The sequence below is a fragment of the Poecilia reticulata genome, linkage group LG22 (genome assembly GCF_000633615.1).
Source record: "Poecilia reticulata strain Guanapo linkage group LG22, Guppy_female_1.0+MT, whole genome shotgun sequence".
NCBI classification, from domain to species: domain Eukaryota; kingdom Metazoa; phylum Chordata; class Actinopteri; order Cyprinodontiformes; family Poeciliidae; genus Poecilia; species Poecilia reticulata.
Genome location: NC_024352.1, coordinates 2,956,065 through 2,980,068, shown reverse-complemented (window position 1 = coordinate 2,980,068; position 24,004 = coordinate 2,956,065). Strand labels below are relative to the sequence as shown.

The 24,004-nt window shown below is 41.6% G+C and overlaps 1 protein-coding gene across 3 annotated transcripts in view; it reads right to left on the bottom strand.

The window, feature by feature from the left end:
* The window catches only part of mipol1 (mirror-image polydactyly 1), a 60,149-nt gene that overhangs the window by 18,387 nt on the left and 17,758 nt on the right, over window positions 1-24,004 (bottom strand). For all 3 annotated transcript variants that reach the window (XM_017302637.1, XM_008398918.2, XM_017302638.1), the window contains exons 3-10: window positions 22,120-22,195; window positions 21,306-21,346; window positions 20,905-21,193; window positions 16,751-16,856; window positions 16,414-16,519; window positions 14,861-14,987; window positions 9,370-9,403; window positions 9,121-9,291 (exon numbers count right to left, since the gene is read on the bottom strand). In XM_017302637.1, coding sequence (XP_017158126.1) covers window positions 9,121-9,291; window positions 9,370-9,403; window positions 14,861-14,987; window positions 16,414-16,519; window positions 16,751-16,856; window positions 20,905-21,193; window positions 21,306-21,346; window positions 22,120-22,195 — 950 coding nt within the window. The remainder of the gene's footprint in view (window positions 1-9,120; window positions 9,292-9,369; window positions 9,404-14,860; window positions 14,988-16,413; window positions 16,520-16,750; window positions 16,857-20,904; window positions 21,194-21,305; window positions 21,347-22,119; window positions 22,196-24,004) is intronic.

Here is a 24,004-nt window from a genome sequence, read left to right as displayed (position 1 = left end):
TATTGAGCCACAACAGTTCTAGCAACTACGGTAAGCAGCCGCCAACATCATTTTGCACATAGAAGCGCGTAGTGCATGCTGGGATAGTTGTCAGAACGCTGGTTTGTTAATAAAGTTTGACTGACCTATCTACCTACCGACCGTCTAGAATCAGGTCATCTGCAGGTCATTTAGCGCCACGTTCTCCACGAACATGSTGTGCGCGAACGGAGAAGGGTGACCATCGTCCGGCCACGCCCCGGCCCAGTCGCGGAAGGCTCTCCTCGCCGACTGGAGTCGTGCAGCTCCATCTAGTGGATGCTTAACGCAACTCCAGCCTCTACTGTAGCGTCTATTCTATGCGCCTTACAAAGTGGTGCGCCTTATATATGAAAAAAGTTTTAAAATAGGCCATTCATTGAAGGTGCGCTTTATAATCCGGTGCACCTTATAGTGCGGAAAACACGGTAGTTTCCTTTTTAGGCCAAGATCAGAATGGTTTGAATTCTTTATTAATCTCTGTGGTTTAGATTTAAACCTTTAATTATAGAAACAAAGTGCTTTTAGGAGGCAAGAAAAGTGGGAGCAAAGATATATAGGCTTCCACAAAAGTTTAAAAAATGTTAAAAATATAAAAAAATGCCATATTAACAATAATAATTTCACAACACAAAATACAGTCTCATAATTGTGAAGAGCCATTTTGATAACTATCCATGTTGGTGTGGCACAGGGAGATTTCTGACAGTACATCCACATCAGCTGAACTTGCTGAGCTGCAGGTCGCTGTGTGAAAAGACGTATGGTGTATCAGGACTGCAATGGTCCGTGTACAGAATTTTTTGACATGCCCAAAAATTCAGAAGCAGCTCGGTCTACCTGGAGATAAAGTGCATGCAACTGCACTTTTATATGCCTATATCTGATGCTTATATAGGCAGATACAGCCACAAACTAGCACAGACGTGCACTGAAGTAACCTGGCAGTTGCCTTATGTGATTCTGCTAGATTCTCATCTCCTTCAATGCTCCATCTGGGAGTTCTCCTTTTGACCTCGATTTCTTCTGTAGAATTTCAACCGGGCCAATCAGTAATAAGTGATTCCCAGAAGCTGGGAATGATGTTGATTTTCTGTGCTTTTAGAATTGTAGTTTTTACAATTCGGCAGCGGAGGAAGTGAACAAAGCAGTTCAGTTTGTGTTGGCCACGCTTCCAAATACTGAGCAATGAAGTCAGACAAGACGAATGTAGAAGACATTTTACTGCTGGAAAACATGACATTTGGCTTGGCACTCCTGTCTTCGTGTAGGGGTGGTTGTTTGCAGCGCAGGGAATTTCTGATAAGCTTCATAGCGTAGCTGGAACTTTATATACACCACGACCAAACGTTAGCGATTGGGTAAAATCAGATCCAATCATTTAAAATGTCTACAGAGTCCACGCCTCCAGCTAGTAATCGTTTCTGAACAGCTGAGGGTCCAGATCGTCTGTCTGAAGCAAGGCTTTGAACAAGGGTTGGTTTTTATCAGGGTAGTACTGAACAGGCTTACACTGGTAAGGGTAAAGTTTGGTGGATGAATTGGTGTCAATAAAATGTCCTAATAATAATAGAAATGTGTGATAGAAATGGAGTACATGTGGTGTCAGGTCTACTGAGCAATTTTGGGGAAAAAATTACATTTATTCCACCACAAATTGTGCTAATAATTAGACCACTGTTGGCAAAAGTTACCAGAAACAATGAATCACACTTGGATTGCTAAATTGTTGGACCTTTGTTTCACATTCCACCTACTAAGGGATCATCATCATGTCATATCGACACCGAGCGCAAGATTTCCCAGCATGCATCAGTATTACATTAGTGTTTCTGGTGTAAAAAAAAAATTAGGCTATTAGATTTAGGTAAATCCACTGTCACTTCTCTCATTTAGAGACAAAAAGGAAAAGTTTTTCAGCTTAGAGTGTGACATTAGAAGAGATTCATTATTAATCGGGGTGAACAAGAACAGCCCTGGGTTCCTTCTAAGTATCGCAGACAGGTTGACAAAAAGCCGCAGCTCAGCCTTCATCGGGGTGTTCTTAATCATCTTCAGAGTTATTGAACTTATGCAAGCTATTGAAGTTTTAAAAAAGTAATTTATGGATTTATTATCTATTGCTGCATTTCGGCTAATAAAAGTTAATTAAAAACTGGAATAAAGTGCTCCAGTGTCTCATGCACCTGTCAACAAGCAACTCCAGCTGTTTCTGCCCTTTGGGTCACTTGAGGTAGTTCGTGGGCATCAAACAGACAGGCTTCTTTTTGGGGGTCTTGTCAGGGAGTGAGGTAGTCAGCAGCTCCAGGTGAGGTTTGATGAGTTCTGATAACCTGTAATTACCTGATATCAATTCAATAAGGAGCAGGAAGCTCCAGCTGGCGTGCGGGTTGGAGTGCTCAGGAAGAACCCTCCCCCTCTTTCTAATATTTCCCAGAACCCCCAGCTGCTGAGGGAGATAATCCCTGAGAGATGAAAGGAGGGAATGAGGAATCGGCGAGCAACAAGGGGTGGAGAGGGATGGGGAGGGGTGGGATCCTCCAACGTGGAGTGCTCTTTCTTCTTCTTCTCTGAGGATTATGGCAGCATTTGAAACATATTTCACTGCGGTGCAGCGCTGGAATGAAGGCGGGATTAAGGTGTTACCATTGAGGGGTGGTGTTAACGTAATAGGGATAGTTGTTAAAAGACGGTGAAGCAGTGTTATTGGCGGGGGTCACTGGTAGTGATGGAAGTTGATACACTGAGGTACAGCTTGAAGGAGGCAGACATCAGAAAGAGGTTAAAATGTAAGGCTACATGTGCTGATGAGGGACAAGTCAAAGGTTCTACAGTCCGTCTAACACAACCATACAGCTTCAGCTAGAAGACTACCATCTTTTATATGCAAATGAAGTATTTCACATGAAGGTGCTACAAGGTGTAGGATCTGGTATGGATTCTACATGTCAATGCTCCACATATTCTCGTATTACTATATCTAAAACTGAAGAACAGCAGCAGGTAAGGCGGGTGAAGCATCTTGCCCAAGGATGCAATGAATTAGGCAAACAGAACGGGAATTGAAATGTCTACCCACCGATTGGAGGGCAAACTCCGACCGCCGTCACCACAAGGGGTAATGCCCTACAATAGAATGACAGTAGGATAATAAGATGTGATGGGTGGGTCAGCCAGCAGTAAACTGGAATAAATGCCTCAGCCAGTAGGAGTGGAGTGAGTAGTGAGAGGTACAGACAGACAGGGCTGTGGCTGTTCAATCAGACCAATTATGGAAGAAACTGAAGCCAGTGGCCTTCAGCATTGACTACAGCACATTGAACAAGACAAAGTGTAGTAATGAGTGTTGAGTATGAGTGTTACTTCTGAGTGGTATAGGAAGTCTACATCCCCCTCAATCTTGCTTGTCTAACCAGCGATGTTCCTCATTGCGCTCTGGTGTTTGCTGCAAATTACTCTACACCATTCTTTTACAGCATCACCTGCTTCAGTCTCTTCTTCAGGTCATGTTAGACACACCTGAACTACTCCTGGTCCCCCTCCTTAAATGCCTGCTTTTTCTGATTGAGGAGCTCCTTGAGGGTGATCCAGGTCTTATTTGGAAAGCAGCATGCAGTCCCAGCTTGTATCACAACATCCCTGCAAAAGTGCTGTGTATTGTCATGTAATGATGTCCACTGTCCTCTCAATGTCATCATCCGTGTTGTTCTCCAGTGGGTCCAGTAGTGAACTTTAATTAAACAGTCTTGTAAAGACCTTCTCTGTTATCCATTTTCTGAAGGAACAGGTTGTTGAACAGTTTTAATCCTCTGGGGTTTTATGTGGGTTGGAAGAAAACCAGAACGTGATCTGGTCTGCCAAGGACAAACAAGTGTAAGTTTGTCCTTTGCTTACACTTATAAGCAAAGGACAGAACCATGAACTGGAATACACTATGTATTTTAATGGACCATGAATATTAGAGGAGTTAGGTGAATATAAAACATACACCTCAGTTATTTTCTATTAATCAACCTTCACCAGGAGATGTTTCTGAGTTGCAGGTGATGATCATTTCCATTAAAAAAAACATTGGAAAAGGGTTAATAGAGGAGTGATGATGTGATGACTTCCTGAAGGTTGAGTTTCAGAAAGAGCAGGAGCTTCTTAAAGAGACAGAGACCCAATTTCAAGGTGTTAAATTAGGAAGTGAAGTTTCTTTTAAGTCATGCTGCATTTATTCTGATCTTTTCTCTCCTCACAATCTATGCTTCCATGCACAGATTGTGCAGCATTTTGATAACAACTGATGGTAACAAAGTTTCTTGATTATGTTATAAAATGCCACTAAGTGTTTGGACAATACACAATAATGTCATGGATGTTAAAGAGTCATCTATTTATTTTAAACATATCTGAACTCCACTGATGTGTAGCTGCAGGTACAGTGTTGCTCCTCTATGGAAACGAGTTTCAGCTTTATGTTTTCCAGGAAGAACTTTCTCATTTCTCTTTTCAGTCCCTCCCATTCTCTTTTGAAGCCAGTTGCTTTGGTTACCACCGCTGTTTGGCGATGCTGGAGCAGTTTAGGTAACCATGGCTACCGCACTCTGTCAGTCACAGCAAGGAAAAAGATGAAGGCTCCTGATCTGATTCTTTTTTTTTTCATCTGGAAAAATATCAGAGGCGGGGCTTCTGAGCCCACCACCTGCCGCAGAGCATGCTGGGAGCACAACCAATCTCCACGTTCAACTGGCCAACTCTATTTTGCTCATATCCCACCAACAGCCAGACTCATCTCTTTTCATTTCTACTGATTTCAACCCCACCCCCACAGAGAGCAGTATATAAATTGTGGGTAATAAATCCAACACTCTGCAGGTTTTGGTAATAAACTCTGTGAATTGAACTTTGATCATAATCAGCCTCCAGAGGAGAGATGGTGGTTGGGGGCGGGGGGGAGAAAATGTGGATTTTCTACTTTAAAGTAAGAATGAAAATTGTAGCTAGAAACTTAGAAATAAATAAGAAACCACATACAAGAAAATGTGGGACATATCTCTGCTGGCAAATAAAGGATCAGTAATAAAGTTTAGCATTTAGATTGATTATTAGATCCATCTTTAAGCGATTGACTTTTGAAGCAAACAGGGGATATTATATTTTATATACCATTAATGCATGAGTGTGTGTACACAGCAACCTCATTAAATATTTTGTGTTTTCTTAACAGATGTTCACATATCAAAGTATAACCTCTGGAAAAATAAGTGACATAATTGCATGTAAAAATGGTTTTGATCGTGACACACAGAAGGATCCCATTATGACACTCTACTCCCTTACTAGCCAATGGTAAAGATCTAATATTAAAGATCTACAGCAGTGGTCCCCAAACTTTTTCCTGTGAGGGCCACATAACTTTTTCCTTCTCTGGTGGGGGGCCGGAGTCAGTTTGTAACAGAAAAAGTGTGACGATTGAAGGAGTGCCTAAATGTAAAAATATTTTGTTTTCCAGAAAGTACAATCAAATAACTCTCTCTGGGTTCTTCAAAGAACAAGTCAGGACATAAATAATAACACTATTAATGAAATAAATAACCAAACAATCCTCTCTGGGTTCTTAACAGAAAAAATCCAGGAAGGATTATAGTCCGTATTTTCCGCACCGGACTATAAACCACAAGGCCAACGTTTTTTTTTGTTTTTTTTAAACCAGTAAACATACACATCTATATCTCTGCCGCTCTAGGTCACAACAATGCAGCAGCAGCAAAGGGGGGCGGACACCCAAAATCTGAGTCATAACAGGTCAATTGAATATCACATTTATTATGGTTGAAAAAGAAAAAGTTGCCAAGATTAGATTTAACAGAACTGATTACGGTAGTTTCCGGTAACTGCAACAGTAAAAGTGCTGATCCTTCGTGTCTGTTACTAGCACGTGCTAAATCAGTGGTACCAACCTGTTTATTACCGCGGACCGGTCAAGACTTGGAAATGTTGTTGCGGCCCGGGAGAGGGGGAGGGGGTTGAACAGTCAGATAAGGCTTCTGCATGTTGGTGTTCCCACTAAATACTGAATATGCCCTATTTGGGTTGTCTTGGCTCTTTTATCGCAGCCTGTGGGGATTTCCCTGAGTCGGAACGAGAATACAACCTGCTGAATGTGACAGGTAGCCAATCAGAAAGCGCGGTGACGTAAGAAGAGAGAGGAATCACAAACGCGCAATATCGCGCAACATATCGCGCAACATATCGCACAACTGAGAGTCCGGTGGACATCGGAGATGATATGTGGAAATGTTTATTATTAAATCTAAAGGTCATTATTATGTTTATTCAGTTAAAAATGTTAACTATGAAAAAACATTCACCTCCAAATCATAGTGCAGCAAATAGAGCGGCTGCTCCCGTCGCATTTTATCCGTCTTTTCTTTTTATTACATCTTTATTTCTTAAAATGACTCCACAAACTATCACTACTGCTTCTACAACGTCATCTGTGTTTGCTTATTCTAAATTCCCGCTATGTTGGGGGTTTTACTGGATTATCCTCTGGAATCGGGATGTTTGTGACTGGACTCGGTTCATGTCGTGTGGCTGAACACGAACCGATCGAACCTGTTGTTTTTTTATCAGCTCTGTGGTCACAGAGGTTTGGAGAATCGGCCGACAATTCTTAAATCTTGTCATCTAAACCAGACTTAAGACTCACAAGCTCTACTCATTTCCTCTCGACCACTGTCCAAACGCTCTGACTCTGGTCGCTATGGTAATGTTTATATATCCCTTCAAAATAATATACAGAAGCGCCACAAAAACAAACATTTTACTTTTGTGAAAACTTTAACTCACAATACTGACTAACAGGAGCCCTGAGCTTGTTTCTCTGCAACGAGACGGTCCCATCAAGGAGTGATGGGAGACAACGACACCCGAGCTGTGTTGCTTGAGCACAGCCTGCTGGGTCTCTACGTGGCGAAGCAGTTTGAAGCTTTATTGCCTCATTAGCAGTCGGTCGCCGCATGTTACGCAGAGCGGGCTTGTAATGTGGGACTTGCCTACCGGTCCAGGATAAATCCATTTTCCTGTCTCTTCTCTGGGCCTTTTCCCCTTTGCAAAGAAACTTTCCAAAGACATCTGATTTTTTTCTTACTCATTTTGCTGCTTGTGGGCTCAATGTTGACGTGCAAGTAACCAGACTTCCAATGATTCACTTCCTGCTAAAGAGTCCCCTGGTGGTTGGAGAAAAATCCACATATAAACGGCTTGTAGTCCGGAAAATACGATATATGAAAAAAAATCTAAATGCTCTCTGGTATTGTTCAGGAGGCCGGACCAAATGTGGAGGCGGGCCGGATCCGGCACGCGGGCCGTAGTTTCCATGGTCTACAGCATTAGACCATGGAAGCACAGATTGTGAGGAGAGAAAAGATCAGAATAAATGGTTCTACATGACGTCACGCCTCCTACATCCGGGTGTTCTGTCGCTGATGGAAGAAGCTTTCTACTTCATTCTGTTTGAGCTAACTGTGCTACACACACAGTGTGTCTGGCTAATATCCACAGGAGACACAAGTCATGTAATACAAGACAGATTTGCTCTCCTCGCATTATTAGTGGTAAGGATATTATCAAATGTTTCTAAAAAATAATCAAATAATGACGTCAATAGTGTACTAAACAGACTGCCGTAAAAAAAAATGCTTTGTAGGAAAACCTGTAGTTAAAATCATTTTAAGCTAAAGTTCCACAAATTGGAAATTGGCATCAAAAAAAAGAGGAGAAAAATAGCTTATTGATGCATCACTATTGGTATGCAACTCATGGGACTAATGTGTTGAAGCAGAGACACATGGAGGATAATGGGGCCAGCAGATCAACCTGCTGCAGCAACAAATTCTTATTAAAAATATTTATGGATGTGAAAAACCTCCAGGTCTTTGATTTGCTAACTGAACCCTGTTAGCCTCTCTAGAACCTGCTGTTTTTGCTGTTACTTTATGTGAGCTCTTCTCTGCACTCCAAAGGTCAGGTTACTGTTTCAGTCTGGACAAATGAGTGAGAGGGCTGCCTCAAAATTTTAAGCCAAAAAAAAAATCCATTCCGTCATTATCTTGCTGTGTAAATATGGACTGAATGAGATGTGATAGAGGATTAAACCCTCTTTATTGGGCTTTATACATTTTATTAGGTTAATTTAAAGCTGTAAGTGGTGGAAATTGATCATTTTTGCAAAGATTGTTGAATATTTTCAGAGATTTGACTGCTTGAACTAATCAAATTTATAACCATCTGCCTCTCTGGGCGGCTCCTTTAGGGGGCGCCACAGCAGCCTCCATAGCTGGCATCTCTGTCTCACATCCCTCTGAAACCTTTTCCTTTAATTAATCCCAGAACGTCCTGATCTGTCCTCAGGACACATTATTTATTCCTAATGCTATAACATTTAGTTCCTTAAAAAAACAAAACAAAAAAAAAAACATTAACACCTCTACCAACTTCAGTTCTTTCTTATTATTAGGTCCATCATCTCCAAACATCCACTCCAGCATGTTTCACTCCTTTCCTGCTAACATCTCTTTTCCTCCTTGCAGCTGCTCCTTTAATGCATYTCTCCTGGAACTCGTCTCCGATCTCTTCATCCAGCCTGCTCTGTCTTCTTCCTCTCTCGCCTGTTGCTGTTGTGAACATCACTGGCCCTTCTGTCTGACCTTGTCTGTTAGCCTGTTTATCAGCACTGTTAACTACAACAAGAGGCTCAGAACTGATCCCTGATGTATACCATTCCACACTGTGAATACATTTACCTCACCATTGGCTAACATCCTAGCTACCCATCCTGGACCTCTCTCACAGCCTCTCTGGAACCTGCTTAAGTTTAGACATGACCATCTACGGTTCAACTAAAAACCACCGTCACTCTAAATGTAACATTCAACAAATATTGATGAGAGTAGCAATGAAAGGAAAAAAACCTAACAAATAGGGTTTTATCTTAAATGTTTTTCTGAACTGTTTTGCTGCAAAGGCAGTTCAAAATTCAGCTGGAAATTTGTCAGGATTTAAAAAAAAAGTAAAAATAAAACTGATGTTTGATCTGTTTAGGTGTAAACTCACCTTGTCTACAGATTTGTCTCTCTCCTCCATCACAGCCTTCATCTCCTGAGCAGTGATGTCACTCCTTCGCTGCTGTGCTAGCCGTACGCGCTGAACTAGAGCTGAGCCGAACTGTCTCACTTCCTGGACCGAGTCGGCTTCGCAGACATGCTCAAGGAGATCTTTGATGTCCTGAGAATCAGAAACAATCCGGTCATCAGTTCCAGCATAAACTAAACATTGGTTTGTAAATGTGCTGTGTCAGCTCACCATGTCAACGTCCTGCAGGCTGATATCATCCGACCTGAAAACAGAAGAGCAGATAATCTGTTTGTGGAGCCTCTAAAGCTGGTCTGTCGCCATCTACCATGTCTAAAACATCTGTGTAAAATTATCTTAAGCACAGTTGTCCAAGGTACAAAGAGCATGGGACTTCAAATCATTTTTTAAAAATTCAGTTTGTTTATATGATGCCATTTCACAACAGACGTCATCTCAAGGCACTTTACAAAAAATAATTTCAGTTCAATCACACATTCATTCCAACTGATGCGATCAAGCAGCAGATTATCCTCAGTTTATCATTCAAGTGAGTTTAAAATCTAAGGAAACTCAGCAGAGCATCTGACCTGCAGAACTCACTCCTCCTGGACGAACGAGTAGCGATTTAAAACAAAAGCTTGCTTTGTGTTGCTGATTTAACAGCAGTCCCTCATAACAAGCATGCATGTAGCAACGGTAAAGAAAAAAAACTCCCCTGTAAACAGGCAGTATTATGCATTTTATAGGCATATAGTGGCATTTTATATTATAATCAACTATGTTACTTTCAGTTGTAATAAAAATGCTACATCAAATATGATTCTATAACTTAATGTCTTAAAACTGGCCCTCTGTCTCTTTAAGAAGCTCCTACTCTTTCTGAAACTCCACCTTCATGAAGTCATCACAACGTGGCTCCTCTATTAACCCTTTAACAACGTTTTTACCAGCGTTGCAATGAGAAGTAGCTCGTAATGAGCTCAGCAGAGGTTGCATTTCCAGCAGTTGTTTGCTACTTTCTGCTGGCTAGTCTGAAGGAACTGACTGTGGTAGTCATGGGGAAGACTGCTCACTGTGTTGGAAACTCCGATAGAGACTCAGATAGAGACCTGAAGAAGATGCTGTTCAAGTGGGGCAGAGAGTTACTATCCAGTGAAACTAATCCTGTGCCACTCAGTGAGGCAACATAAGAAGTCAGAATGAAGTTTGCAAAGAGCTTCATTCCTGGAGACATCATGCCCTGTGCTCTGATGAAACCTTATGACATTTAGAGGGAAAAGAGGGAAGTTGTAAAGTACAGAGGTGGCAGCATCATGCTGTGGAGCTTCTTTGCTGCAGGGACAGAGAAGCTGGTCAGACCTTAAGCAGATAGAACTAATATTGGGGGGGTGGGAGGCTTGGGAGAGAAACAAACTTGTTTGTTGGAATGGCCTAGTCAAAGTCCAGAAATAAATCCACTTGTAAATAACAAAACTTGAAATTTTAACCGAGTTGAGATTTCAGCAAAAAAGAAAGTTTTGCATCAAAGTATTAGGATGAGTAACCCTTTCACTCAGCAGTTAGCCATCAACCACTATTTTAATTACCTCTAAAATCCATAAAAATCAGTGGCAGGAATGTAACAAAATGTGGAAATGCTGAAGAGATATGAATACTTTTATAAGACGCCTCACCCTGGTGTTTGACTTGTCTATATATTTAACCTACAGAACACGTTTGCTCTTCCTGTTACTCTGCATGAACCGTCCTCCAGTGTTTGCTCTTCAGACTATTCAGCTTATTTCAAAAGTTCCAGCCAAAGCAATGCAAGCCATGCTAATATGTATATTGTGAATGACAAATAAAAGGTGTAACTTGGTGCCCTGTAGTCAATTACTGAGGCCCTACAAAGGTTCCTGGTGTCGGTGTTCCTACCAGTGACCACGGCGACCGCCTGTTAGATTACCTGAGCGCCATGCAGCAGCTGTGCAATAATTTTGTCCTGCGATCCCTAAAGTCCGTGTTAAAATCTGTCATTTTGAATTCATTTTGAAGCAGTGGAGGCTTCCCTGGAACGGACCGCTGTCCTCTCTGCTGTTTTCGGATTCTTCCTCCTCCTGACAGGAGTCTTGACGGAGGACGTGCAGCTAGTAGTAACTACCTGATCTTCTGTCTCTCCTCCTGGGAAGTTCTTTTCATTTAGTCTGCTGCTGTTTTGCTGTAATAAACTGTAATAAGGTGGTCGAGGCGGCTCCGCTCTGCAGGGAAGAGCAGATAATGAAAGACCGGCCAACTCCAATAAAGCTCCACTAACACCCTGCTTACAGCCCCCCATCCAGCCTGGCTCAGCCCAGCTCGGCTTGGCACGCTCGCTCGGCCGCCTTCATTACCACTCCCACACACCTTCACTCAGGCACGCCGCAAGCAGCCATTAGTGGGAGCACATCCAAGAGAGAATACCATCAGTCTGCATTTGTTCCTTTTGACAAAGTTTTACAAGTTGTCTCCTTCGGAGAGACAGAATCTAATGTGATGTGGCTGCTTTTCTTGGAAATCCTTCATTTCATCTGAAGGAGTTTGCTCTTTCCAGGAATCTGAAAGAAGTTCTTGTCTTGTTCTGTAACTTGAAAGATGGTTGAAGGGTAACCACATGTTGCTACTCTGTAAGTCCATATGGGGGCGTTTTATTTGACTGAACTTTGTTTTTACTGAGAGGGATTTTTGTCAGATCCAAGCTCTGGTCTAACAACATTTTTGTATTTTTAACCTTTATTTTACCAGGATTAAAAAACAACTGAGATTAAAAACCTCTTTTTCAAGGCATGAATTGCAACATGAAATTGATTTTAAGCGTGGAGGTTTGAAGGATGTCATGTCAGAGTGTGAACAAACTTGCAGCAGAATGTTAGACATGCATGCAAACAAACACTCCAAGGGGGTGTTTAAAGTTATGTAGGAGAACGTTTTGGCCTTAATGCAAAATAATGTGTATGGGGAGAAAACCCAACACTGCACATTCCTACGGACTCACTTTCCCCACAGTAACATATGACGGTGGCAGCATCATGCCGTGGAGAAGGAATACTGTAACAGAGAGGTTTAGATCAAAGCATATCAGCGTGTTGTAATGGCTTAAAAAATAACCATTAAAAAAAAAAACTTCAGTCACTTGCTGTTTAAAGTTGATAGACATACCTTCAAGAGATTTAAATCTGTAACTTTTGTTGGTACACTTTAGATTGGGCATAAAAATTCCAACCCGAGTCGAGCCCATAGACACTGTGTCAAAGTCCGATCCGATCCGACCTGACTAGCTAACAGGACAGGAAGCCCAAACCTGAAATAACTGCTATCAGTTTAAAGTATTTCCAGACCTCTGACTTTATACTCTGCTGGCTTAGTAGTAAAACAATGTGTCACTAACACTTTATACACGTGAAAATGTGTATAACAAATGTTTTGTTGTTTTTAGCTTTTGTGCAACATCTTCCAGCTCCATCTTGTCGCTTGTTGTAACCACAGGGTGAGTCAAGTGCAAATCTTCTGGGATGTGTGACAGAGAGGAGTGGAGCAGGCTGTGTGCATCATCTGTGCAGAGCGCTGGGCTTCTTACAGTCTGATTTCTTTCTTTCCTCATCAGGGCGCATCTGCCTCGTTCTTCAACCAGCATAGCAGAGGACATTTCATCCCTCTGATTGTTCAGCTCCACTGGCTACCATTACCTGCTGGTGTTGGTCAGAAGGGTGGATGGCGTGATATGACAGGGTAGCTGTGCCATTATCAGAAAGTGAATGTGTGGGTGAATGGAAAAAACTGACTTTATGAAAAGCATCCTGAAAAGCCCTATTCATTTCATTACCAGGCAATTCAAGTCTACTTCAATGGCCTTGCAAAGATGCTATGACTCTGCTTTTCACTCTGGTCACCAAGGGATTGCCAGCTTGCAGTGCCAACACCACACTCAAGACAATCCAGACTCTGTTCATGAGCTGTTCCATGATGGCAGGTGCCACTGGAATGGGGGCGTCTCTGGTTAATGGGTGATACGGTGGGAACAGAGGTAGGAGTTCTTCCTGCAATCGGTGTGTCGCCGGTTTGAGTCCCTGCCCAGTCCTTTTGTCATTGTGTCCTCGGGCAAGGCATTTCACCCACCTTGCCTGCTGATGGCGCTCTAATCTGAAGATCACATTAAGTTTGGCGGTCGGTAGACAGATGGGGTCATCGGTGCACCCCAGCGACCTCTGACCCAGTCCCGTGATTCCATATGGTCTACCTCTTCTAGGCTGAGCTCCCGTCTTTCCCCACTTGTCGGTGAATGAATCAACTAGGCAGATGCTCAATAGCATGATGGTCTATAAACATCTCTGGTTGTCTGAGCTTTTTGGGCCAAAGAACAGTAAAATAATGACAGCAGCTGAGCGACTGTCCAGCAAACTGTCAGCCAGAAATTAGGAGAAAAAGAAACACCGCCTCTCTTCATTCACACGGACATGAAACACACATTCACTGAGGTCACCTCCTCAATCAGCAAAACACACATGCTAATGCCCACACACCAACACACAACAACATGAAGCAGCACACTGCAACACACTCAATGAGGTATTCAAGGCTTCCTCCTGCCACTGGAAAACACACACGCACACCAACAAAAACTGACACACACTCCGAGTCCTGACAGATGGAACATGCTCCTCCATATTCTGTCCTCATAAAAAAGGACTGTGGCCTCCAATATCAATTACCCTCTCACTCTGGGGGTGTGAGGGTGGGTGTGTTTGAGGCAAAGGAAGAAGAACTAGGAAGAGGGGGTTTAATTCTAATTAGATTTTCTGGTCTATTTGGCTGCTGCTTGAAGAAGACAAGAGCTCATTTCACAGCCCTCAAACCAGAGTGAGGAGGTGCATAATGAAGGGGGGAGGAAGAGGAGAGCGGTGGCGGCTTGTGATCCTTCTTCAGCAAACGCTAAACATGTTTCCCATGTAAATAAATGAAAACGACAGCTCTTCCTCAGAGAAACTGCTGGTCTACAGACGGGTCACTGGAACAACATCAAACAAACATGGAGGTCTTAGAAAACACACCGTGGTGGCTTTCCGATGCCGAAAATGAACAGAGTGTACTGAAGTAGGAGCTAAGCTCTCCTCAGAATGACTCACTCTTACTCTACAGTGTCGATTTGTCAAAGCTGCTTCATTTGGTTCATCAGTTCTGCAACCCAAACAGAAGTCTACCAACCATCAAGTCCGTATAGAGGGATTATTTTTGAGTACGCAACCTGACTGCAGAAAGCCGTCACCAGCTGCTATGGTTACCCATCATTGTCTTACCTTTTTAACACTAGCTAGCATGTTGCCAACGTACTACAACTGTTTATGACAGCCTGATGAAATAAGTTATGCTACCAAACTGACAGTGAATGAGATGTGTCTTATTGACCCAAATGTGTTACATGAAGCTGAGAGGATAAATGATGAGAAAAAAATTAAACTTCAGCGGGCAACAGACATTACTCACTAGGAATATTAAAGAAAGCTTGTTCATGGTAAGATCAGCTCTATTTCAGTCCATCTAAAAATAAGAAACATATCCATGGTGAGGAAGGACCTAAGAGTAAAACCTCAATAGGGTTTTCCTAAAACTGTAAGTTTATATATTCATGACGTCTTCATAACCACTTACATAAAAAAAATACTGTGTATTATAGTTATCAGTATTTCAAGAACTGTTGGACTCATACCCAGCAACCTCCTGCAGTCGGCGGGCGCGGAGTAAAGCTTCATCTCTCTCCTCATTGGCCAGCAGTAGTCGTGACATCAGAGCCTGGTCTCGGTCCTTTTGAGCTGCCAACATCTCCTCCAGCACCTCTGCAAAAACAAATGGACAAGAACCAATCAGAAATCCTGGTTTTAGCAAAAACAAAGCTGCAAAAATATTTCCTTTCAAAATCATTTTACTGAAAACGTAAAGAAAATGAAGAAACGAAGAGATCAGTTTGGGTGAACTGTGTAGAAACTAAAGGAACGGGGTATTCCTCAAGGTGACCGGCCAATCAGTGCAGACATCCTTATTGCTACTTGGTGTGTGTGTGTGTGTGTGTGTGTGTGTGTGTGTGTGTGTGTGTGTGTGTGTGTGTGTGTGTGTGAGTGTGTGTCAGCAGTAATAACACAGAAATGACCACAGCTCATCTGAGACTGAGAGCCAGGAGACTCTGCTGGTTATTGGAGGGTTCTGTGTGGGCTTCTACCAGGACCCGTCTCAGACTGCAGCTCTTATTTCAGAAAACAAATCTAACTGAATATAATTTTTAGATTTTCTAATTTCAGTCAGGCTCCCTCCCTTCAGCTCGGGGGAGCCTGTGTTCTGCCTGTGTACGATTTTACACACCAAGGTGAAATGAACGTCTCAGCAGAACTTGATAAGACGATCTGGAGACAAAGCAACCATCTGAATCGATGACACAAGGAAAAGTTACAGGACTTGGGTTTTGTTGTGTTCATCAGTCAGAGCTCTTCAGTAATGTTAACGTCAGATATATGATCTGGTGAAGTGGTTCTCTGTATTGGGCTCTACTGGGGCTGCCAATGTAGAGAAAAACTAAAACTACTACTATAACTAATAAAAGCTAAGCTAAAACTAAACAATATTTAACTAATAATAACTAGCATGCACACCAAAAACTAACTAAAACTAGCTGAATTAGACAAAAAGTCCATCCATCCATCCATCCATCCATTTTCTTCCACTTATCCGGGGTCGGGTCGTGGGGGCAGCAGCTTCAGAAGGGAGGCCCAGACTTCCCTCTCCCCAGCCACTTCTTCCAGCTCCTCCGGGGGAATCCCAAGGCGTTCCCAGGCCAGCCGAGAGACGTAATCCCTCCAGCGTGTCCTGGGTCTTCCCCGAGGCCTCCTCCCGGTGGGACGTGCCCGGAACACCTCACCAGGGAGGCGTCCAGGAGGCATCCTTACCAGATGCCCGAGCCACCTCWACTGGCTCCTCTCGACGTGGAGGAGCAGCGGCTCTACTCTGAGTCCCTCCCGGATGACCGAGCTTCTCACCCTATCTCTAAGGGAGAGTCCAGCCACCCTGCAGAAGAAACCCATTTCAGCCGCTTGTATCCATGATCTCGTTCTTTCGGTCCTGACCCAAAGCTCATGACCATAGATGAGGGTGGGAACGTAGATCAACCGGTAAATCGAGAGCAGTCACAACAAAATAAACCTAAATTCCAATGAAAAACCCAGGACTGTTCTGACCCAAGTGTGTAAACTCGGCTGACCTCTCTCTCCTTACCCATGGGTCTCTCCCAGTGTCGGGCCTCTTGCTGCTGCTCCTTCAGCTCTTCGTCCACCTCTCTCTGCAGCAGCTCCTTCTCCTTCTGAACCATCTGCACTTGAAGCTGATAAACAGTTTCTGAGTTAGAGCACTTCAGAGAAATTCACTCTGTCTAACAGTTTAGCAGCCAATTGAGGCCTAAAGTCAGTTATGTGCCCAAGTACAAAATCTTCCCCACAAGCTCCAACCTTTGACCTGGGGATCAAAAGAAACGCTAGACGTGTCCCATCTAATGGTAGCTGATGGACACAGTCTGCAGGAGAACTGCTAGAATGAAAGCAGGGCGTCTTCTGACCTTGTTGTTAAGTTCCCTCATGGCATCGAGCTCCTTCAGTAAGAAGGAGATGTTTCGGGTTGGAGCCACAGTCTGATGTGGGCTGGAGGCAGAGATCTGAGGAGAGCTGAACAAAACCAAACGCGTCTCAGTAGGTTCCACATGGGAACAGTGTCTTAAATGCAGAGAAACAGCATAAATATAAACAGTGACTTCCTTGCAGTAGAAATTATATTTGTGGCATTAAATGATTATACAGTCATTTTAAATAAATTAGAATGTTATTGAAAAGTTTATTTATGCATCATTCACTTAGTGAAAGATATTTTATAGTGTACATAATATCTTTCCTATGAACATATACGTATTTTTTAAAATTATATATAAATTTTTTATTTAACTTGAGATTAAAAACCTCTTTCTCAAAGTAATCATGGCCAAGTGGCAGCAACAAATGCAACATAAAGTTACACAAAGTCCTGTGAAAAATGAAGTGTTGATGAAATGAAAAGGAACATGGAAGGACAAATTCAACTGAAGGCATAGAAATAAAGCAATAAAAAACACAGAAAAATACAAACCAATATATGTAGAATAACTCAGGACAGATCAACAGATGAGCAAATATTTACATGATCTCATCGAAGGTGTGCATGCTCAAGGAGCAGACTTGAGCAAAAACAGTAAAAAGAAAAATCCCCATGGTGTGTGTTGGTAACTTAGATTTTTTTTTATAGAATTGACTGACTGGTAGTTTCTAGATGTTTCCATCTGAACAGTCAACGCTGAAGTTTCTACAGTAGCAGGCAGCGATGCAACTCCTGGTCAGTTTAGCTGTGTTTGGTCAGGTCTCCTGAGACGTCACCTCGGTGTGTTTCATTAGTTTCCTCCTGTGTGTTGTTAGGTGTTTCAAAGTGAGGTTGCGCCCTCACATTATCAGATCTGAAGCACAGAAGTGCAGGCAGCAGATTTAATAAGCACCGACTGATGTTCGCCTGTAATTCTCCCTTATTACCTTAAAGGTCAGATTGCTTCTTAGTGTAATAAAGCAGGTAAATAAGGCAGTGAAATATGAGTGACACTGTATTTTGTAATTGACTGTTTCTGACTTTATTATATCAGCTCATTCTAATCAACTGCTCCCCCTCCTGCTGAAGCTGCTTTTACTAGCTCCTATTTCTATAAGGCCCTCAAGCACTTCAGCTAATCAAATCACAGGCTAAATTTATCAGCTAGCACTTCATACAGCGCAGCACCTCCAACTGCTCCACACGTTTATTTGAAAAAGAATCGAAAGAAGAGACGCATTAACATGAATCACCGTATCTGCAAAAAAAGATGGGGTTTCAATGAAAAGCAATAAACTTTTTAATAAATCTTTTTGTGGCACAGCTCGGCAGACACAAAATTAATCCTTAAAAATAAGTACACATATTATAGAATTTCCAATATTATTATTATTTAACTAACGTAGCTCAGGTAGATGACATTGATGATCTCTCTTATTTATTGTAAAAGCTGTAAGGTCAGCCAGACCTCCTCTACGCTTCAGTACTAACATGTGGGATGTTGCACCTGGAATATAAGCAAGAACTGGTGTTGCATGTCAACTACCCAGTCTGACCTAAGAATAATCCCACATTGTTAATAGTGTTGCACTGCACTGTGTCTCAATCAGGTCCTGGACGAGGCTTAAAGCTTTCCTTTTCGACAAAGTCTATAGATAGACTGGCTTAGGTTACTCTGAGCCATCTCTGTGGTTATGCTGCTATACGCTCAGGCTACTGGAGGAAAAACTGACCACTGTCTCTCAATTTCTTCTACTACTCTAACTTGCTTTTTTACTGCAATTCCAAATGTTAATTTTATGTTTTCTCAGATTTTCTTTTCTCTCCATCTCAATAGAGATGGTCTGGTCTGGTGTTTTGCGTGGCTGTGAGTCCTTCCTGGAAGAGGTCATCGCCTGACTTAATGCTGCCATCACCTAATTACTCTCTCTCTCCAGCAAAAAACTTTTTACCAACACAGAAGGTTAGTAAAAAGCTTCTCTGCTCCGTCTTCTCAAACCTCCAGTCGGTCGTGGTAGATGGCTGCTTATACTGACCTAGGTTCTGGTTCTGCTGGAGGTTTCTTCCTACTCAGATCAGCTCTCTCTTATCTTGATTTCTGTCACCCTTTAATTCCTCTAGTTTTTCATCCTGTTCCTTTAAATATTTCTGTCCTTTTTTCAGCAGTTTGCAATTGATCTAACCTAGAACTGTCAGAAACAAAAAAACACAAAGTTTTTTGCAAACTTTACTGACAAAGGGAATATTTTCCAATGATTTTAAAGCATCTTATCCAGGCATGATGCAGAGGAAGAAGGTCATATAGTCTTAAGGAATGAAAATCTGCTGAAACGTCACAAGTTGTGTGGGAGAGAGTTTGTATGAGAGAGAGAAAAGTAGACAGGTGGTTAAAATGCAGTAAAAAAGAGGGATGGAGGTGAAAGACATAGCTGGAGGCTGTAGGGACGTGTTAAGTACCAGATAAAAGGGATGTTTGGTTTTGCTATGGTAAATTATGAATCCTCACTTGGAAAAGTTAAAATTAGGTTTCTATGGTATTTTTAGAGAGAGGAAGTATGAGGAAATGACAGGAACATTGAATATACTAAAAACATCTCAAGAGCTCATTATTGGACCAAAAAAATCCACTGAAATGCAGAATCTCCAAAACGCTGATCATTTATTGACTGTTTTTTTCTTTCCATCAAAAACTGATGTTGGGCTACAGGGAAGGAAAAAACTTTTTTTATCCCTTGATGACCAGCTTTACCTTCTTCAGTTGATACAATCCTGTCACTTATTTAAGTTGATGTGTAAAACTTCAACTGACATCTAAACTCAACAGGCACAATTTATTTTCCACAAATATTACATTTTTCAAATTTCTTTTTGATGAGTGATGAATCTGAGATGAATGGAATATCACAGCCACTGAAAAGTGACTCGTACAGGAATAAAATGGAAAAAAACCCAAATGGTCTTTGACAAAAGGCAGCCTATGAACTACATATATAGCACAGACACTTTGAATTTAAGATAATTTTCCATCATGAAGAAATCTTTCATAAGCTTTCATCTACAGCAAATTACCAMTATCTCTTAACAGAAGGAACGGTGTGCAGACATTAAAGCGTCTACTTTACAGTGTTCAGGTCATCTTGACAGAATTAACTTTCTCTAAAGAGTGAACACATATTGTACGGCCGTCCCACTAATTACTTGAGGAGTTCCTCAAGAGTTTGTTTTAGGCCCTGACCAGTTCTTGCTGTACATTCTGCTTTTAAATCCTCAATAACCACAAGATTTATTTTCATTCTTATGTAAATGACATATTAGCATAGCTGCTGTTGGAAAAAGCACACAATCTTTGTGCTTTTTGCAGCACAAAGATCTTGTAATCTCAAAATGCAACATTTTTCCTCAAGAGAAGTTTGTCTTGCAAAACACTACCTAGCTGCCTTTTATCATGTCACTTTGTCTGGTTAAACATGTAAGCTGTTATTAATAGCCCTGGATATGAAGGTATGCACTTTAAACCGTGTGCATCGATGTCTGACTCTTGATTTTCCTGGATTAGTCTTTATTGGTTGACAGAGTTGACTAATCCCAGCTGCTCATCAGGACGCCTGGSAGTATGAAAGCAAGGCAGAAGATGGAGCACAACAATGGAAACAGAGGCTGACTTTTGTTAAGCTGTTTGTGCAGCAGCATTTTATGCTAATAGAAAAAAAACAAATGGTGACAGAGAGGAAGAAAATATACAAATAAAATGTTAGTGGAGTGATCTGACCTTCATAACCACTAAGAGCTAAAGGGCTAGTTCACCAAACACAGAATCACGACCTTACTTATTAAGCGCATTTCTAATTTAAAATATAAATAAATATTATAATGATAAATAATAATAGAAAAATACTTGTGCTGATTAGTCCTGATCTGGATGATTCTACAATCAACAGATTTATGGTGGCCCAGAAGGGTCAACAAAATGCAAACAAAAACCGAAATGGAAGTTATGAGTTTTCTAGCTTAACTTTTGGTTTAGCATAACCATCACTCTAATACAAAGAGTAGAAATATTTGTAGTATTACAGTACTACTAGTAGCAGACACTAACTAGCCTCTCACCTGTTTCCAGCAGGCTCCAGCAGGTTTCTTTCTAAGACTGGACTCTTTGGACCTCTTAATGCTGCTTCTTCATCTAAACAGTTCTGTGAGCTCTCTGCCCAAGGAAAAGGATCACAGCTCTGCAGGATGTCTGCCTCCATCTCCCCTCTGCCTCCTGGTAAGCCTGAAGACAGTACAGCCGAGGCGCTCCTGATGGACGGCGGCGACACAGGAGAGGCAGTCCTCCAGGCAGGGGACCGGTCAGGACTAGGAGAGCAACAGACTGGTAACTCTGGAAGGCAGGAAGGGGCTGAGAGGCAGACACAAGAACAAGTCAGTAAAACAGGAAAAAAAAAAACACTTCAGTGGTAATTCTCTAAGTTTGTAGGATAGAAGGGCGACGGGCAGCCAGACAGACTTACCCTGAGGTGAGCTGTGGTCCAGACTCAGGCTGCTTCCTGATCTGTAAACCATGGAGAACAGGGAGTCATGATTYTTAAACACCTACAGATGCAGTATGTCTTCCCAGTGAGGAAACGCATCAGATGTTTACTGTCAACCAAAACCAAAAATCAATCAGAATAGAATTCTTATAGTCTTCAGGAAGTCAGAGATTTAGCTGCAAAAATCTTGCAACTACTGCATCAAAGGTCCAGAGACCAACAGAAATCTGCCGTCTATAAACTCTGCTTCAGTTCTTAAACTGGCAGTTTATACACAATAAATCCAACATGGAGTCAGATGAGAATTTTTGCTTAGAAATACAATAAAGATTAATGAATGTGTACCTCCTAGGAGATAAGTGTGATCTAGTCATGTTCCGTTTACCATTGCAATATCACGCTGACAGTGAAGCTACCAGAGATCATTCAGGTATGGGGATCACTCACTACTTTGCCTGAAAGAACTGCTGTAAATAAAGAGCTGGGTTAAAATTCTCCAGCTTCAACATTTGACCCCCAAAATGTGTGCAGTCACTCAGAAGTGTCTCAAAGTAAAATTCGTACACCAACAGAGACTGATCCAGAAGCTGATATCCTGAGACGTCAGTGCTGTCAATACAAACACTTTCAATGAAGTTAATGAATTTCTCAACTAAAAATGTCTTAAGCTGCTAAAGTTTTGTATTAACAAACCGATAAGACAGCACTTAAACAGGAACGTGTGTGACGAACAAAATGTTTCATTTTTTGAAACTTTTGGCCATGACTGCAGATTGTGAGTGTGGTGCACCACCTGTTTGTGTTGCTAAGGTGATGCCTGGAAGGTGAAGGCAGGCGTTGGCGCAGCTCCTCGTTTACTTTGGGATTAACTAAAAAGAAAAAACTCACTGGTTAAAGACAAACTGACAAACTGCCCAGCTCCTAAAATCTGCAGTTTAAAATATCACTTCAGATTAGTTGTTATGATGAATATTTTTTTTACCTGCAGTAAAAAAATTAAAATTGTTAAATATTTCTGTTTATTCACATATGAGACATTTTTCCTGGAGGTTAAAGCTAACGGCTACACGGTGCCGTGCCTCAGTTCATGAACATATCAGTTCAAGTAAACACTATTTTACAAACTTTTCAGGTCTTTGTTTTTCATTAAAACAACAGATTTGAGATGCATTCTGTCCTGCAGTAGAGGTTTCATATGAGGGAGCCACTGTTAGCCATCTTTATGGTTGTCAGTCTGTTTTAAAGCTGGTTTTAACACTGTTGGTTTAACATGAAGTTAAACAAGCGATTATCTAGAGCAGGTAAGATACTGACTGCTCAAAACATATAGAAATGCTTTAAATAAATGTTCTGCTTACATCGTCTTTTGTCAGTCACATTATTTAAAGAGCCTGTCTAGATGTGCTTCTGAATAGAGGAAATAGTTTCTGATCTGAAAATCGTTTCTAAATTAAATTGTGACCCTAAAGATCAGAATCGAATCGCGTCTCTAATGCCTGGTTTAGAATAGTCTCTTGATAATCTCAGAGTTAAAATAATGATCTACAGATCCAGACTCTGTTTTTATAATCTATCCACACTCAGTACAGAGATGCTAAACTGGATCATGTTTATTAGTGTGCTCAAAATAACAGAAGAACTCTGCTTTTACAGGGACTCTTCACACACTCAGCAACTTGATCGACTGGAAGACTAGAAAAATAATATTTCCACTTCTCTTCTTATTCATTACATCAGGCTCTGAGTCAGACCTGGTAACACCATCAAAGCGTTTCTAAAGCCAGAGATTGTCGATCGGTCACAAAATTCTCATCATTATCTTTCTAGAAACAATAATAATTGGCTGAAATTAAACAGTACCACTCACTGATTATATTTGACTTTTTATTCCTAAATTTTCAGGTGAAAAACATGTCCGAAAATGCATGAGATTTTTAGAGTATACCTCATAAACATCGTTTTGGGCACACCGTGAAAATATGACTGACAACTGTTCTGTGTGAATCACTCAGGTTTACCACAACAAACCCCAGAGCTGGGGCTCCGGCTGAGCAGCAGCCGAATTGCAGTTAAAAAGACGTCTTTTCTTCTTCACTTTGAAACTTTTCTAATTTCCTGCCATCCTCTGCCTCCCCATGCTTCTGATCTTTTTGTGGACTCAGAGCTAATTGATCGCTGCAGTTCTCCTTATTATTCATGTACAATTACAGATGTGATAATGTGCTTAAATCCTTCTAAATGACCGTTCATGCCTCGCAATCGCTTTGAAGTCTCGTCCAAGTTCAAAAAATCTGCAGAAAAAAGGGAAAACACAAAGGCCAATCAGAGAGGCAATCTGCATAAACCAATCAGAGGAGAAGGGGGAAGACAAGGGGAGCTGTGCGTCCCCCTGCCTCCGCCCTTTATTTTTACGGAATATCAACTAAAGTCCATTAATTTTTTAAGCTGTATTTAATACATTTTGTTCTGAAAGTTTGGAGCTGTGAGTGCCGGGTGTTCCAGCTGACTGCATGAATATTAATGATGGTGTTACGATGATTAAAGAGGCTTCAAGTCAAATCCAACACAATCCGCCTGTGATCCGGCCCGCCGTCACCACACTGCCACCACGCCGCACATGAATTTAGATATGGACATTAAGCCAAGGATAGAGACGACACACACAGGAGCCTCACCCC